Source organism: Neoarius graeffei, chromosome 9, assembly GCF_027579695.1.
Source record: "Neoarius graeffei isolate fNeoGra1 chromosome 9, fNeoGra1.pri, whole genome shotgun sequence".
NCBI classification, from domain to species: Eukaryota; Metazoa; Chordata; class Actinopteri; order Siluriformes; family Ariidae; genus Neoarius; species Neoarius graeffei.
In genome coordinates, this window is record NC_083577.1 from 65,021,237 (window position 1) to 65,040,365 (window position 19,129).

Below are 19,129 nucleotides of genomic sequence, written 5' to 3' on the forward strand. Positions count from 1 at the left end.
GGCAACGGCAGATGGCACGGTGAATTGTGTTCACAGATAATGTTCTCTGGAAATATTCCTGAGCCCATTTTGTGATTTCCAATACAGAAGCATGCCTGTATGTGATGCAGTGCCGTCTAAGGGCCCGAAGATCACGGGCACCCAGTATGGTTTTCCGGTCTTGACCTTTACGCACAGAGATTCTTCCAGATTCTCTGAATCTTTTGATGATATTATGCACTGTAGATGATGATATGTTCAAACTCTTTGCAATTTTACACTGTCAAACTCCTTTCTGATATTGCTCCACTATTTGTCGGCGCAGAATTAGGGGGATTGGTGATCCTCTTCCCATCTTTACTTCTGAGAGCCACTGCCACTCCAAGATGCTCTTTTTATACCCAGTCATGTTAATGACCTATTGCCAATTGACCTAATGAGTTGCAATTTGGTCCTCCAGCTGTTCCTTTTTTGTACCTTTAACTTTTCCAGCCTCTTATTGCCCCGTCCCAACTTTTTTGAGATGTGTTGCTGTCATGAAATTTTAAATGAGCCAATATTTGGCATGAAATTTCAAAATGTCTCACTTTCGACATTTGATATGTTGTCTATGTTCTATTGTGAATACAATATCAGTTTTTGTGATTTGTAAATTATTGCATTCCGTTTTTATTTACAATTTGTACTTTGTCCCAACTTTTTTGGAATCGGGGTTGTACTTGTTCACTGGCTAACATAGATATTACAATAGTCTGGACACACAATCCTCTGGAGCCTGGGCAGTGGTTTGTCCATCCCTTATGTATATCCCATGTGCTTTACTCACATTGTGTGCCTGTATGTGTGTGTTCGTCAGAGAAAGTAATAACTTGTTCATATGGAATCGGCCGAATTCTGTAAATGACGGTCTCATTGGAAAGGATGAATAAAAGACCCAGTGTGAGAGCGGATGATGATACACTCTCTTCTGTAGTCCTTTCCACTCAGAGCAGCCCTGCCCCAGGCACACTGCACCTAGCCTGCTCTTTCATCCTGAGAGGGTAAGAGAAGAGGGAGGAGAGAGAGAGAGAGAGAGACCGCTACTGAGGGAGGAGAGTGACAGAAGAGTACAGGAGTGGCAGAGAGATGTGCATGCATTAAAAAGCTTTGAGGAGATGAGGGAGCTAAAGGTGGGGGGGGGGGGGGGAGAAAAAGAGCAAGAGTGGAATGTCATAGTTCTTTTGGAAGAACATCCGTACAAACACACACACACACAGCTTAGGTTTTGAGCTGTCAAACTGTCCTCCAAATGAATAATTCTATTTAAACTGGTAGTAGAATAAACCCATGAGCGGGTGAAAGGTCGTGGTGATGTTCTTAGATCTAGATTTCAGATCCTGTCTTGGCACAGATATCTGATTTTATTTGTCTTGTCGAAGCTCAGTTTATCTGACGGCATTTGCGTTTTATATTTCTTGGCAATGTTAAAATGTTTGTTTATATCTTATCAACTTTTTGTACGATTTGGCAAACATACACAACCCAGTGTGTCATGAGATCAAAGCTGTAGAGATTAACAGCACTGCCCTAATCAGTAAGACGAGCGTTTGGCTTAAGGATGGATATAAATCTGTCTTAGACCTTCTCACTGCCTTTTGAATCTTTGGGTTATTTATTCAGCAGCTCTGACAGTAGCATGAATAAACTGATCAGTTTATGAATGAGTTTATCTTCATCGTTCAGCTTTAGAGCATGTATGAGTGTTTATTATGTACACGTATGGTGAGTATCTTAAACCTCCTTTGAATATATTGATATTTTTATCACATACCAGGTTGGCGCTAGCATGCGGATGACATTTGCATTTTTGCTTTTTTTTTTATGACCAAGAATTGTAATACCATTTGGATTCTTTGTGTGTGTGTCCCACAGCACGCTTTGCTCCATATAAGCCTGCGGATATCATGCTAAAGCCTCTTCTGTTTGAGGTTCCGAGCATCACTACGGATTCAGTGTTTGTGGGTCGGGATTGGCTGTTTCAGCAGCTGGATGATGTGCTGATCGGCAGCCAATCAGAAGAGAATCGTGGGGCCACAGTGGTGGGTAATGTGGGCTTTGGCAAGACGGCCATCATCTCCCGCTTGGTGGCTCTCAGCTGCCACGGAGGCCGCATGAGACAGATTGCGTCCAGCAGTCCCCATGCATCTCCAAAAAGTAAGTACAGCTGTAAGACACGACTGTAAAGTCAAGCCTGCACTGCAGTGTGTGCTGTAAATGTATGCTGTATGAGCCGAACGTGACTTTCGAGCAATTCCAGCGTTATGGACGTGACACTTGAACTCAAAATGGCAACAAATGACCCAGTGCATGTTTTATTGTCTCCCAGTATTTAAACAGGTGTTGCATATTTTAAGGCTGTACCATACTGGAGAAGTGATAGAACAAGAACAAATCCTATAGTACATCTAGGGCATGCCAGAAAACGCCAATAAAAGATGCGTTATGGATGCGACAGAAAAAGTATCACTTTTCTTGGGTGACTGTACATTTTTATCAAACTCTGTGAAATTGTAAACCTAATGTCGAAATGGAGATATCCATTTGATAGAGGGGTCCAAGGTGAATATTAAAAAATCTTTGTTTAAAATATTTTGTATTTCATGCAGAGTTTCGGAAGGAAAAGTCAGCGTTATGGATGTGACGAAATTCCGTTATGGATGCGACACATCTGAAATAGACATGGCATATGTTTAGAAAATCAGCAATTTAACCACCATAACCCTTTGAAAAACTCTCTAAATATCAGCTAAAACTATCAAAGTTCTTAAATAATATTTAGGATGGCTATTGTTTTGCTGTTTTGTGGATTTTAGCATACATTTCTGTGGCTTGTGGCAATAATATAGAATTGTACATGATCAAAGTTGATTTTAGCTTGGGTTTTACATTATAAGAAAGAAAGACTGACAGTGACATATTAGGTTGGTTACAAATTGGTTCAACTTATTCACATCTGTAAAATACAGGCCTAGGTGAGATCTCTGGGAGTGGTTTTGATGTATTACATGTTGCTTTATTTTTGCATGGTGAGGTTGACATTTACATGGAATTGCCCTTTCACAGTTCAGTATTTTACAGTGTAATGTAGCACTGTTGTTTACATTGTCAGGTCAGATAAATGCTCCCGTATTACAAGTGCAGGGTTCCTACGCAGTATGGAAAAGTATGGAATTTGATTTTAGTATTTTCCAGGTCTGGAAAAGTATGGAAAATGGAAATTAGGGTATGGAGAAATATTTGTGTTTCCAGACCTTTGCCGCCACATAGTAAAATGAAGTTCAACATTCCGACATTCAGTTGAATTTTGCCAAAGAAATGTGTTGAAATGCGGAGGGAGGGAAACGGGTGTTCTGTTGTACTGGCATGCGCTCCGCCACACCCCCGAACCTGCTTGCTTCTTGCAAGACTTTGGACAAGACGCAGGAAAACCCCCTGCTACAAAACGCCTCTTGAACACGCGTGAACACACATCATAGCTCCAGTCAGTGTAAAAATGCTTATGGCTTATTTGGCAGTGTTGCCAGAATTTGCTAGAAAAATAAAGCACATGGACCCTGAAAACAAGCGACCCAAGACAAAAAAAACTGCCAACAAAAATATGAAGGCTGTGTACGCAAACGTACATATAAAAATGTATACACACTTTGAATCATTGTGAAATAGGTGTTTATTAAAATTCATTTCATTTTCAAGGTGTAATAGAATTTACAGACATCACTTTATTGTTTTATCACTGCCTCTAACTGATGTTTATAGTCTACGCTATGAGACCTGCAACAGTCACTGAAAGTGAACGTCCAAAAATACCAAGAGAATTGAATGTGATTTGCATTGTCAGCAGTGACTGGACCAGAATGGATGTCAGTTTGAGAACAGGCGGTGACTAAATAATAAAATGTCTGTAAATTCTATTACTCTTTGAAAATTACATGGATTTTAATAAACACATACAGTACTTTACAGTGATTAAAAGTGTGTATACATTTTTTTTTCGGGACATCCTGTATGTGCTTGACATCTTCACACACCTGTGTTTTAATGTCTTGAAGTGTGCATCAGATACGTGTGCGTCAGAGTGGCATCCTGTATTTTGTGTTTTATATATATATATATATATATATATATATATATATATATATATATGAGTGATTCCACGCTTATGGGTACTGAAATGGGGACATGAACTTATTCACCTAAAACCATTTCTTTTTTTACCATCAGGTCACAAAACATGTAATCTTTAATGAATGATATGTTAAAAGATAACTTTAATTTTCTGAGATGTAATTAAAACATATTTATATGCCAAAGTCAAGCCTATGAGTTCCAAAATGATGTCTGTTACATTACTTCTGTTACGATTGTCCATCTCGCGTCTGTTACAAATTAATTACAATCTAGCTATATACCATGTTAATCTTATTGAAAGAATGTGTATGTTTATTCTACTACACATGTTTATTAATTATATTTGCTAAAATATCACCTTCCTATGTTTCAAAAAGTAATTCTACATTGTTAAAATTGAGAATATATATGTCCACAACACTTCTGTTATGTTCTGACTTTGGCATATAAATATGTTTTTATTACATCTCAGAAAATTAAAGTTATCTTTTAACGTATCATTCATTAAAGATTACATGTTTTGTGATCTGATGGTAAAAAAAGAAATGGTTTTAGGTGAATTTTTTAAAATAAGTTCATGTCCCCATTTCAGTACCCATAAGCGTGGAATCACTCATATATTTATGACAAAAACAGGGCACTGATACAAATTTTAGGCCAAGCTAAATATGGTATGCATTTTGGTGGTATGTCATAATGTGAGTACCTGTTTGATTTTCAAGTAATTCTTTTAAATATATGAGTAGTCGTTTGTTCGCTGAAGTCTCCAAACCTGAGAATTTGAGTATGGAAAAATTCTGGAATTTTAAATTTGAAAATGTGTCAGAACCCTGCAAGTGGTAGTATATCTAAATGCTGATTTATTAACGAGTATTGTGTGTACCTGCTTTGTTAGTGTCCATAGGCATTAATTTGCATTTGATTTACATGTGTAGGTGGGAATCTGAGTTCAGAGTTGCCCCTGAGCCAGCCCCCACAAGTCACGCCTCCCTCCAGCAGCACCAACACCCTGCAGTCCAACAGCTGCCCCGGTACACCGGAGCTTCGGCGACACAAAGAAGAGGCTGTGAAGCGGCTGGCTGCCAAGGTAAACTCCTCCTGTATAACACTGGCTGAAGCTGCAGGGGGTGTGGCTTGTGTAGGTGTGGCTTGTGTGGGTTTGCTTCATTTGGTCTCCCCAGCTTATAAAAGAAAAATGCATTGCAGGTAACCTTAAAGGTGGCTTGTGTTGTGGTTTTGAAATATCCGTACATACAGCAGTGTCCAGAGGCTGCGAGGATGGATACGTTAGGGTCAGTTGGACTTCCAGTCCATTACACATAAAAACTGTACGTACTGTGAGAGCACATAAATAATTTATCCGTGTTATTCTGCTTCCGCATGAGCACAGAGAGAAGTGCTGCCTCCAGGCTGCCTGGTTCAGTCCTGAGCTTGGGTTAATGTCTGTAATTAGTCCATTTCCCACCCTTCTATGTTCTATAGCTACTCTTGTTGCTATAAGAAATGTTTTTTTTTAAATGGTTTCATACTCGCGTGTCTAAAGAGAAAATTCGGCTTTGTTGCTGGAGTGGCAACTTTGGACAAATGCGTTCATTTGCATAAATCCAAGATGGCCGCCGTATGCCAGGGATGATGTAATAACTTTTAAACCAGTCAACTTGGACTCATGTGATAGCACTTTTCCATATAATATTGATATGAGGATTAAAGAAGCATCACGCTTGATGCTAAGTTGATTGGCTGAAAAATTATATTCCAGCCTTGGCATATTGCGGCCATCTTGGATTTATGCAAATTCCTGTCCTTGCCCAAAGTTGCCACTCTGGCAATGAAGCCAGATTTGCTCTATAGACCCACGTGGATATGAAACCATCATAAAACCATACACTTCTCACAGCTACAAGGTGTCCAATCTGGCAACTGGACTAATGAGTTTCACATGTTCTCACCATATCCATCATGTCTCCATGTGATTTCCTCTGGGTTCTCCAGCCTCCTAAAAGCACACTAATAGATGAATCGGTATCGTTAGTTACCCCTAGGTGTGAATGACTGTGTGCATGGTGCTCTGTGATGGACTGACGTCCCGTCCAAGGTGAATTCCCACCTGACACCCAGTGTTCCCTCGATAGGCACAGTCACCATGATGAGGATCAAGTGCTTACTGAAGATGAATAAATGTGTCCTCATGTTTGAGTAATGAGTATTAATAGTCTACATACGTACACTTTGCTCTGCAATTACAAGGAAGCACAGTCATGATGTTAATTTAAAACCCATAATGTACAATAAACCATATAGAAAATATTATGAGTAAGTTATGTTTATCGAACATGTGAGTAGGAGAAAAACTAGACACAACACAAAAATGCAGCCAAATAGATGCAGCCACATTTTATGCGTGCAAGTCACAAAGCTGGTGTAGATTAAAGGTTTTCAAATGGAGGCGTGTCTGTTCCTTGAGGAGCATAAGACCAGAATGCTTTAGAAATTATGGTGATGTGAATTGGCCTTTAGATAATTTATTCCATTATAGATGACTTGTAACCACGTGATCAAAATGTGCTACGTCATGAGCGCCGGCCACGATGGTGGATATACAAAGCAACTAGGACGGCAGCCGTTGAAAGCGTGTCTGTAAACGATGCTGAATTCTCAGTATTACCACGATTTGAACGGTCGAGCGAAGATTCAATACAAAGAGAAGATACAGTAGATATGTGTGGTTTTGACTCATATTATTTTAAAAAAGTCAGACTTTTCTGAAGAGAAGACACTTCTACCGACCACTGAGTACCCAGATATCGCGTTCTATCTGGTTTGGCTGCTGAAGAATCAAATCTGACCTTGGATGAAATGTAGCCCATTTTCTGAGTGGCTGCCTAGTCTGGATTGTTTCTGTCGTATAATTTTGCTGGCGCTCCTAGAAGCGAAATGGTGATGCAGGTGTTAAAATTATAACCACGACAAGAGAACGCTCATTTTATAGCAAAATTCTAGCAACACGAAATAAAATTCTTCCACGATGATGTTGAGAAAGCGTTTGAATCTCACCTGAGATAAAATGATTACTACAAACACGAGCTGTTTTGATTTTAGCCTCTGTTCAATCAGCCCTGCCGATGTTATTCAGCCGTGCTCGTCTCCTCTCCGTACTAAGCCTCAGAGTTTCCTCGCCATCTTTCTGAATCACAGACGAAATTCTAAAAAAAAAATCGGAACGTGCCACAGTCACAAGTACTGTTGTGAGCACAACCATATACAGCACAAAGATATGGCATAGCTAAAGGAACGCTTAAAGCAGTGGAAGAACAAAGAGAGTTACGCACATGCGACCAGGGGCGCCGCTAGAAATCTTGGGCCCTATGAAAGATTACAATTTAGGGCCCCCCCCGGTAATATTTTCAAGCTCAAGCAACTGAATTTGAAGTCTGTTTTTGGCTGGTACTTCGACTTTACTTTGCATGTGATCAGCTACCTAGCAAGTTTAGGTGATACAATTATTTGGTATATGAACATTTTAAATGCAGAACTGTCAGAATTAGACTGAATAGACTGTTGCCTTAAAATGAAAATTCCATTTTATATATATATATATATATATATATATATATATATATATATATAAGTGCTGTCAAAAATGTCACGTTATTAACGTGTTAACTTGACTCAATTTTAACGACGATAACTTTTTTATCGCGAGATTAACGCTCTGACATGATGTAGGTTTTTCATAAGCTTTTGAAACTGCCAGGAACTTGGAACAGAGACTTTGCTTAGAAAAACGATAGCAGCTAGACTGTAATGCCACACCCCACACAGCCAGAGTCCTCTGCCCTCCCCCCAAAGAACCAGCGTGGGCAGGGCGCTCTAGTAGAGATGGGATTTATGGCTCTTTGATGGGATCCGCATCTTTGTGATCCGTTCTTTGAAAAGAGCCGTTCAAAAGACTGGCTCATTTGGCTCTTTTTAAATATTTATTCAGTTTTAAGAAGACAGCGTCTAAAGAAGCCAGATCCCTCTGAACTGTAAACTCAATGCTATCCCAGAAATCCTTCCTGTAATATGCAAATTTGGCCGCCTCTGATTGGACAGCGCGACGCATCAACAGGCAGAAAGTGTAAAAGTACAAAATGTGTTAAGTGAGCTGAAACAGTAAAGATCAGATTCAATGCAATATTTATCAATGAACAACTTAAAGTTAATATAATAGTGTACTTTATATTATAATCAAGCATGTCAAGCCTCCCGTCACTGTGTAACCTGTCTCTCTGATTAGAGTTGTAGACTAACTCAAGCAGTATATCACTTCACTCATGGTTCTCTTGCTAGCCCCGCGCCGGTGCTCGGCTTAGGTTTCACTTTGCAGTGGCTGTGTCAAGACGTGTTATGCTTTGCAATAAAAAAAAACATTGGTACAAAGCAAGCCCATTCACTTTTTTATGCTGATAAGAGAATTACAATGGTCTTTTATGTGACAAAAATGTGCAATTAAATTGCGATTAATCGTGAGTTAACTATGACTGTCGCGACATTAATCGCGATTAAATATTTTAATCGCTTGACAGCACTTATATATATATAGCGCAACTATTATTAGGCCACTCAGTAGCCTATGGAGTTCATTCAATCCAAATGTTTGTGTTGAGAGAAATTGCATGCATCACTGTATCAGTATGGATTTATAACATTCTGTATGCACATTATGGATACTCCAGAGCCCTCCAGCAAACATCATCAATAATCAGGATTACAAAATGTATTCCTTTGTTTCCTCCATTTATTGACTTATTGTATGTGATCAAATGTATGCCTTGATGAATAACTACACTAGTTTTTTTTTTTTTAATACAATTACATAGTGCACTGCAAGAAATCCACTCAGTGTTTTTGGTTTCTTTTAGGCATCACACATCTCATCTCATCTCATTATCTCTAGCCGCTTTATCCTTCTACAGGGTCGCAGGCAAGCTGGAGCCTATCCCAGCTGACTACGGGCGAAAGGCGGGGTACACCCTGGACAAGTCGCCAGGTCATCACAGGGCTGACACATGGACACAGACAACCATTCACACTCACATTCACACCTACGGTCAATTTAGAGTCACCAGTTAACCTAACCTGCATGTCTTTGGACTGTGGGGGAAACCGGAGCACCCGGAGGAAACCCACGCGGACACGGGGAGAACATGCAAACTCCGCACAGAAAGGCCCTCGCCGGCCACGGGGCTCGAACCCGGACCTTCTTGCTGTGAGGCGACAGCGCTAACCACTACACCACCGTACCGCCGGCATCACACATTTATTAGAAAACACAGCAAATGTTCAAATATTCAAGTTAAATACTTAGCAACAGTATCAATAAATCCACACATGAACAATAGCAGTGATATCTATGACCACAGCTAATGTGCAAAATATTAAAGTTAAATACTTAACAATATCAACAAATCCACACATGAACAATGGCAAAACATCTAGACTTAATTATACAATAAAGATACCTATGAAAAAAGGTGATTTTTTTTTTTCGCACACAGTGTGATATCCGGACTTCATAATTCATCACACCTGCTCCTGCTTAGCAACTTCTAGAATGTACACCTCTGTTGCGCACATAGAAAAACTGACAGCTGATCTAAGCTGCGCTAATAGCGGCGCTGTGCATACACGGAGCGGCACATTTCACGTGTCCCGCGCCCAGAATCAGACTGTACCATTAGTAAAAAGGGTGGAGGGGTGAAATGACAATATCATAAATAATTCAATAAAAATGTTATAGCAAATTATAACCATGTATAATTTGCATATTTTAACAGATGAAATGAAATATTTTATTTCAAAAACTTACACAAAGCAATACTATTAAAATAATATTAATATCCCTCACAGGCCCCCCTGTCAGTGCCAGGCCCTTAGAATCGTCCTAACTTTCCCCCCCAGTGGCGCCCCTGTACGTGACTATGGCCCACTTTACACGGGGTCGGTCTGAAACAAAAATGCAAAAGTCCGTTTTCGTTCTCACTTTTTTCCGCGTCTGCACGACCGTTTTCAAAGAGGAAATCTGCGTCTATACGGTGACGCATAAATGTGTGGAATTCAATTGGATGTGCATGCCAGGCGGCTAGGTGGTGCTGTGAAAGACCTCCGCTATGTCTGCACGCATGCGCAACGTCTTCCGTCTTGTCTGATCTGCACATCTGCGCCGCGAAAACTTTGACTACTCTGGCTATGGTAAGTAAGAAAGTAAGTAAAAAAGTAAGAGCATGCTATACCCACCTCTGTTCATTAACGGTATACAGTATGTGCAGATTTGGTATAGATGTTCGAAGGACTCCTGGACGTTTGCCAGAGCAGCTTGAAGGTCCGTTGGATCGATGTAATCAGACATGCTCTTACTTTTTTACTTACTTTCTTACTTCCCAGGCTGGCATGTACAGTATATGACGTATGTATGACGTAAACGCGTACCCGACGTGAGCAGATCCGAGCAGAGTTTTGCGTATTGGGTAGTTTAGACGGATATGCAATGGGGGCTGTTTAACTTATCCACTCTGGAAGGCGTTTTCAATTTTTTCCGTTTTTCAGCCTCGGAAACGCCGTCCCCGTGTAGACTAAAGGCACTTCCGATAAAATATTTAGTCGTTTTTACCCGACAGCATCCTCGTGTAAACGGGCCCTATGTTTTGTATGGAATGTCACTTGACCCCGCATTTGTATATCCACCAACATGGCTGATATCCGGGTTTCTATTTTGCTCTGACGTCACTTGCAAGTCAAGGATAGTGAGCGAGTTAGCTCACTTAAGCCTGCCCGCTTTTAGTGATGCTCTAATGAAGCTAACCATAGCATGATCTATAGGTAAGAGATGTACTGTAAATAGTCTTTACATAAGCCGTCCACTGAATGATGTCTCAGCTTGTGTACTCTTAAATGTAGAAATGTGATGCAAGTCTGACACTTATGGGCATGTAGTTACTGATCTTGCTTGTGGACTATATGCACTATCCATCTAATTGTTTCCTTTTTTTTAAAGTAATGTTAGTGCAGTAAAATATAATCTATTATATAATTGTTACAAACGACTGTGTTCAGAGTGCAATTTTATAGTGTAGAACATGAAAAATGAGTAAAATAGGAGACTGGGATTATTATAAGATGAGCATCAAACACTTGCGTGGGAACTAATGCAGTTTGTGTTTGTCATGTCACATAAAACTGAGATTGTTTTTATTCAAATACCGTTTGTCACCCTGCTTGTTGTTGTCGCCAGAAATTCAATTCCATATTAAAAACTTGTATAGGAATTGAAAGGTCACCTGTAGCTTGCTCGAGTTATTGCAGAGGAAGAAAGGATGTGGTTTGTGTGACTGCAGTGTAATGACGTTTTCCTTTTCATTTCTGTATATAGTTGGACATTCCCACAGCCCATTGAGCGTGATGCTTTGCTTCAGGTCTGCCTCTTAGGCTACGTTCACACTGCAGGCTGAAGTGACTCAAATCCGATCTTTTCGCCCATATGTGACCTGTATCCGATCTTTTATTGACAATATGAACGACACCGATCCGATTTTTTCAAATCCGACCCAGGCCGTTTGGATATGTGGTCCTAATTCCGATTCCTATCCGCTCTTTTCATATGCGACTTCAGTCTGAACCGCCAGGTCGCATTCATCCGCCTTACACGTCATCAACAAGCCACAAACGTCACTATTCTGCGCTGAAGTAGGCGGCGGGTCTCTCAAAAAAAGTTACAACAACATGGCGCATGACATCAATGCGAGGGACGCTTCGGGCTGTGAAGGTTCTGAATCTTCTCAATGGAAGGACGCAGAGGTTAGGGAGCTGATTTCCATTTGGGGGGATGCAGCTATTCAAGCTAGATTGGATGGGTCATACCGCAACCGGGCGGTTTTACTTCCGTAAACACTGGCCATGCTCACTGCGTGTGACGTCGTCGTATCCTGCAATGCGCATGCGGAACACTTTTAGGTCGCTTTTCGTTCATACTAAGGATCACATACAAGTCGCATACATTTGTTAATGTGAACGACCTCACAAAAAAATCGGATTTCACAAAAAAATCGGAATTGAGCATTAAGCCTTGCAGTGTGAACGTAGCGTTATTCTGAGGTTTAAAGTTGAGAACAGCAACAGAGATTACCCAAGTGTGTATGGGGGTAATGAATTTATGGTTGGTCTGTCTTTGTATAGGTCATCGTATGGGGCCGAGTAAAATTTCGCGACTCGGGCAATTTTCAAAACTTTGAAATCACGAGTGAAATTGATCCTTAATTTTACGAGGAACCATACGATTACTGTACTTGATAATATATAGGGCCAAATTCATAGTTCGGAAGCCATTCAAGTTCACAACATTTTGTCATTCACGTTTTCTGAACCAATCAGGGCGCAAGACGATCTTGCACGTTTGAATGAGTTTCTGAAGCATTCCTTGTTTTCGCAAATCTCTCGCTTTTCCCTCGAGGACTTTTCGTGATTCATGAAAAGTAGCATCTTTCAGGATTGATCCCGGATATTTCTCTTGTCTCAGATACCGATCCAATGCTGCCTGCATTACTTTGAGAGTCTGGTTCGTAGTTTTCCCCATTTTCTTTCCTGACTTCTGCATAAAACTGCGATAGCACCTTGTCGAACTCACAGCATTCATATGCCACTAGAAAGTCGTTTATTTGTCTTTCTGTTAAATAATTTAATATTGTCTTCTTTTTTTATAATTTTTATTTTCTCTGCATGTTTTAAATTTACTTTAATTTTAACTTTATTCTATTTTATTCTTTATTCTATTCTGCTTGTTTTTTTTCTCCTCCTATTTCTACTTTATTTTATTATTTTATTTCTACTATTGTTTAAATTCCTATTATTTTCTTTTAATTCTTTTAATTCTTTTAATTAATTTAGAATAAAAATAAAATTATTTTATGTAATTTTATTTCTCTGTTGTTTACTGTTTTTGTTTTTACTTCTGTAAAGCACATTGAACTGCCATTGTGTATGAAATGTGCTATATAAATAAACTTGCCTTGCCTTGCCTTGCCTTTCTGCGGCCCATTTCTTAAACACGGAAAGCCAAAAATTTGTACTTTTTTTGGTATTTTCATTTTCGCTCGCAGCTTTCAATTGGTTTATGATTTCTTCGTCAAATATAGTGAAACGCGTCATTGCTGCGTCAACAGAGTCAACCATTTTGTTGACAAAATTTGCTAATTTTTGTAACCGTAACCAAGCAACTAACTAGCCAATAGCATTTCAGAAATACGGCCCCGTGTTAAGGAAAAAAGCCCTCCTTGATTGACCAGTCAGAATTGAGTAATTTGACCCTATGTATTATAAGTTCCCATTAACAAGCCTACCTTCCTACCTTTTTACTTGCCTTCTGGTCTAAATTGTACATCAGTAGAGGTTTACTACAGTGAGTGCGTTTACATGCACATGGAGAAAATCGAATTTCTGCCGTTGCTCGACTGAAATCGAAGTTCTAAATGCCATGGAAACACCTTAGCTCGGCTGAAATTGAACCGAACTTGATTTCTCGTAATCGAGCTACACGACGTAGATTATGCGATTGTAGCCGAGCTACTTAGTGCATGTAAACTCTATCGAGCTACGTAGTCGAGCTACTTACTTCAGCACTGCCCCTTCCGGAAGTGACGAGTGACGAGACCACAAGCGGGAAACACAACAGCCTCGGTCGGCATGACACTTCACCTTAGCTGCCACTTTATTAGGAACACTTGTGTCTGGGCATGTACGCACCCGTTTCCAATTATACTCAGCAAAAATAAAAACTTGACACTCATTATTTTTCAAATAGTGTTTAGAAACTTTTCTTGAAAGAGTTCTTGTTGTGATTATGGTTAAATGCATTGTCAAGGGCATTACGTCACACATTCATTCTACTGGTCGGGCCTACGTAGCACGTGCGAGAGCACTGCACGCTAAAATCACGTTTCCACGTAACACAAGTGACGTGACCTCTTGATACACGTGCAATTGATCTCACGGTAGCAGAGTAGAGTGTCATCTCAGAAAAACAAGGTTTTATGGTTAATTATTCGTTAATTTGCAATGCCACGACTGTCAAACGTTCAGCGTGAACGTGCCATTGGCATGCTGAATACGGGAACATCCGTCACTGACGTTGCGAGGGTTATGGGATGCAGTCGACAGACCATCCATAATCTCCAGACACGTCTCCATCAAACTGGCACCACAGCCGACCGTAAGGAACCCTCCACAGAACTTGCAGGAGCTTGGTGCCATGTTGGTACAAATATGGCGGCGCATTCCCCAAGCTGTGTTCAGACGCATCATTCAATCCATGAGGAGACGTCGTATCGCAGTTGTGAACGCCCATGGAGGACACACCCGATATTGACATGATTTCATTAAGTTGTGACTCACAGTTTTTGATCATGGACATTGTCATCGCATTTCCGGTGGAACCGATTCCATGACAAACATGATCTGTATGCTATAGCATCTTTAATGACAAGATAATTGAATACAATCGTTATTTCAAACCTATTTTCCAAAATGTTCAAATTATTGACTTTGAAACGAGTGTAAAGTTTTTATTTTTGTTGAGTTTAGTTGGTAAGTTATTAGCATGTTAGCAGGCTAACAGTTAATATGTTCACCATTACAGATCAACTTCAACTTAGTGGCCATTTTATTAGGAACACTTCTGTCCGTACATACAAACTACAAACACTCTTCTTGTGAACACGGAACTGATAACTTTGTTTATACTCTTGAATAGCTCTTCTTCATGACGATAACCGGAAGCGTACCAACACGATGGGGCGTGCAGCGCCACCTGTGGCTCGGGTGCACAATGTACCTCACACAATAGCTCGATTTCCTTGTGTGCATGTAGGATTGGATTTCTCTGGCACCCCTGCTGGGACCCTTAGCTCGATTACCGACAGCAGCTCGATTTGGATGCGCATGTAAACGCACTGAGTAAAATTCACACATTCTATGTGTAGGAACATAATTCAGGCATTCTTTGTAAGCATACATGCTTACAAAGAGTAGGCTTTGAGTGCATGAAAAACTCCATGATGGTTTGAAAGGGTCAGGGTGAGATCAGTCATGTCACGTTTCTGTACTCTTGTTCTTTCCTAAGCCGTTAAAGCCAATTAAAACTCGAATAGACACACGTTCACCTCTATTTTCGCTGCTGCCCTGAATTTTTCCTCTTTCATGGAGTGTGTGTGTGTACACACACGTTCGTGCATGCAGAGATGCACGTGTTTGATTTTATGAGCTATGGAAGAATATTGTGTATGCTTTCATCAAAATGATATCCTTGTTCATAACACAACGCAATCCAGCATTTGAAATAATTAATAACGATTATTATTGATGTTTAAGTTGAACATAGACACACGTCAAAACTTTTTAGTATTTCTTGCTTTTTGTGGTGTGGCTTTTAGGAGAGAGGGGTCACACAGAAAGGTTTTCGTGCTGTGATTGATTTCTGAATTCCCTGAAAATGTACAAATTTTAGTTGTGGTGGATACCAGGGCTTTGAACCAGAATTTTTTTCCTATTGGTTCGTTCCGAACAGAAACGGAATTTTAACGTTTCCGGTTTTGGGTTCCACCATTAAATAGACGTTCCCGAACCGGTTAGAACAAAAAAATTTCGTTCCCGGAACGGTTAATTACGTTCCCTGTCAGCGGTTTAACAAATGGCTATAAAATTATGTCTCTGTCTCATCCAGCTTAAGCCAAATGTAGGCTAATTCTATTACAACCTTCATTAAATAAGACAAGAAATAATTCAAAACAATTATTATTTCAAATGTTGGCGATTTGGATTCTCAGTATGTCTTCCCATCTACACAAACAGAAAAAGTGCCAAAAATGAAAGATAATTCGTTTAGTGTGTTACCAAAGGCTAGTCAGGCCCTATAGAGGGTTCCCGCATGACGTCACCGCGCCGCGAGATTTCGGTAGTCGCCATATTGGAAGACCAAGTACACATCTATGCAAGTACATACATACATAAAACAAACTACACCTGAAATGTAGCCAGGGCCGGTTCTGCCCTAATCTGGACCCGGGTGCAACATCGCGCAACACCCCCCCCCCCCCCCCCCCCCAAAAAAAAAAAAAAAAAACAGTCTAAATCAGGACAACCATCACATAACTATAAACATTTTATATCAACTATTTTAACTAAATGGGCTATAATAAATAAGCCTGCAGGCAGCCACGGTGGGCTGCCTCAGAAAAGTAGCCATTTGTCCTACCTTAAAACTCGTTTTGCATTTTCTGCCTCCTTTTTTGTATTTTCAACCCTCCGTTTATTTTCTTTCCTTTTCTGAAAACCCGATTTGTGTCCAGACATTTTGTTCTGCTACCAACGAACTAACTCGTCAGGTCTCGTCTCTCGAGCCCGCGATGATTCCCGTGGGAAGGGCAGCAACTGATACATTTTTACAAACAGCCAATAGGGAGGTTGCATCGTTCAGGCTCTTCTTTGCTCAGACACTCAATAATTCACTTATTATCACATGGAGACGTGGTAGTAGTCCACCCTCCCGCTCTCTACATTCAGTCAGCGAACGTCACACAGGAAGTGAACCCCAGCGGGTCATAGAAACTTGCGCAGGAGAAGAATGGCTTTTTTATTTGTAGGCTACAGAAACTTTGAGGAACGAAATAAAAACCGGTATTAACCGGTTACCATTATTTTTAATAAGCGTTTCTGTTCCGGAACATAAAAAATAATAAAGTTTCTGGTTTCGTTTCTGTTCCATGTGAAATAGAAAAAGTTCCCGGTTTTCGTTCTCGTTCCTTAAACCGGTTCAAAGCCCTGGTGGATACAAATGTAGACTATTTTGTCGTGTTCTACACGTGTGTTTGCAGCTGTTAGAAAACCACTTAGAAAATAACAGGCTGATTTGGCAACAGTCATTCACTCGCAGAAGTACAAGATGTATAATCTGTCTCCAAGTGGGGACCTGCAGTCACTTGTGTGTTGCCATGGCAATAGGTTGGCAAGGTGGTCGTTTGGAGTAAAGGTACATAATTGTGCTTACAGGAGCAACGAAGAAGCAGACTAACCTGAGAACAGAGAGGGTGCGATCACAATGCTGTACATAAATCACTGATTGATTATTTACTGACACATTAAAATGATCTCTCATCAGTTCCTAGAACAGTCATCATGTTGCATGTTTCAGTCTTTGTAAATAAAAAAAAAAAGAATCTCCAGGTAATGTACGGTGGTATGCAAAAGTTTGGGCACCCCTGGTCAAAATTGCTGTTACTGTGAACAGTTAAGGAAGTTGAAGATGAAATGATCTCTAAAAGGTAGAAAGTTAAAGATGACTCGTTCCCTTTATATTTAAAGCAAAAACAAATTTTTATTTTCATCTTTTACATTTTCAAAATGACAAAAAAGGAAAAGGGCCCGAAGCAAACATTTGGGCACCCTGCATGGTTAGTACCTAGTAACACCCCCTTTGGCAAGTATCACGGCTTGTAAACACTTTTTGTAGCCAGCTAATAATCTTTCAGTTCTTACCTGGGGGATTTTCACACATTCATCCTTGCAAAAGGCTTCCAGTTCTACAAGTTTCTTGGGCTGTCTTGCATGCACTGCTCTTTTGAGATCTATCCACAGATTTTCAATGATGTTTAGGTCAGGGGACTGTGAGGGCCAGGGCAAAACCTTCAGCTTGTTCCTCTTGAGGTATTCCATTGTAGAGTTTGAGGTGTGTTTTGGATCATCGTCTTATTGTAGGACCCATCCTCTTTTTAACTTCAACTTTTTTACAGATGGTGTGATGTTTGCTTCCAGAATTTGCTGGTATTTATTCGAATCCATGCTTCCCTCGACCGATGAAATGTGCCCTGTGCCACTGGCTGCAACACAACCCCAAAGCATGATCGATCCACACCCATGCTTCAGAGTTGGAGAGGTGTTCTTTTCCTGGAATTTGGCACCCTTTTTTCTCCAAACATACCTTTGCACATTGTGGCCAAAAAGTTCTATTTTGATTTCATCAGTCCACAGGACTTGTTTCCAAAATGCATCAGGCTTATTTAGATGTTCATTTGCAAACTTCAGACACTGAATTTTGTGGCTAGGACGCAGGAACAGTTTTCTTCTGATGACTCTCCCATGAAGGTCATATTTGTTCAGGTGTCGCTGCATAGTAGAACAGTGCACCACCACTCCAGGGTCTGCTAAATCTTTCTGAAGGTCTTTTGCAGTCAAACAGGGGGTTTTATTTGCCTTTCTAGCAATCCAACGAGCAGTTCTTTCAGAAAGTTTTCTTCATCTTCCAGACCTCACCTTGATCTCCACTGTTTCTGTTAACTGCCATTTCTTAATAACATTACGATCTGAGGAAACAGCTACCTGAAAACACTTTGCTACGTTCTTGTAGCCTTCTCCTGCTTTGTGAGCATCAATTATTTTATTATTCAGAATGCGAGGGAGTTGCTTAGAGGAGCCCATGGCTGCTGATTTTAGGGACAAGTTTGAGGAGTCAGAGAATTTATACAACTTTGAAATCTGCATCATCTGACCTTTCCTCACGAAGAATTTGAACAAGCCACAGCTCAATAAGCTAATTAAGGTCTGGAACCTTGGTAAAAGTTACCTGAGAACTCAAATGTATTGGGGTGCCCAAACTTTCGCATGGTGTTCCTTTTCTTTTTTCACTCTCCAATTGTGCAAAACAAAAATAATACATAAATCTTGCAGAAACCGCTGAAAAGAAATGTCGTCTTTACCTTTGTCTTTTGGTGATCAGTTCATCTTCTGCTCACTTAACTATTCACAGTAACAGACATTTTCAGCAAGTGTGCCCAAACTTTTGCATGCCACTGTGGCCAAGTTTACATTAGACCGTATCTGTCCCATTTTCTTCGCGGATGCACTGTCCGTTCACATTGAAACGCCGGGAAACGGGAATCCGCCAGAGCCCACGTATTCA

At 40.3% G+C, this 19,129-nt stretch overlaps 1 protein-coding gene across 1 annotated transcript in view; it reads left to right on the plus strand.

The window, feature by feature from the left end:
• Positions 1-19,129, plus strand: part of tanc1b (tetratricopeptide repeat, ankyrin repeat and coiled-coil containing 1b) — a 362,831-nt gene that overhangs the window by 256,246 nt on the left and 87,456 nt on the right. Inside the window, exons 9-10 of the mRNA XM_060930092.1 lie at positions 1,891-2,172; positions 5,082-5,233. Coding sequence (XP_060786075.1) covers positions 1,891-2,172; positions 5,082-5,233 — 434 coding nt within the window. The remainder of the gene's footprint in view (positions 1-1,890; positions 2,173-5,081; positions 5,234-19,129) is intronic.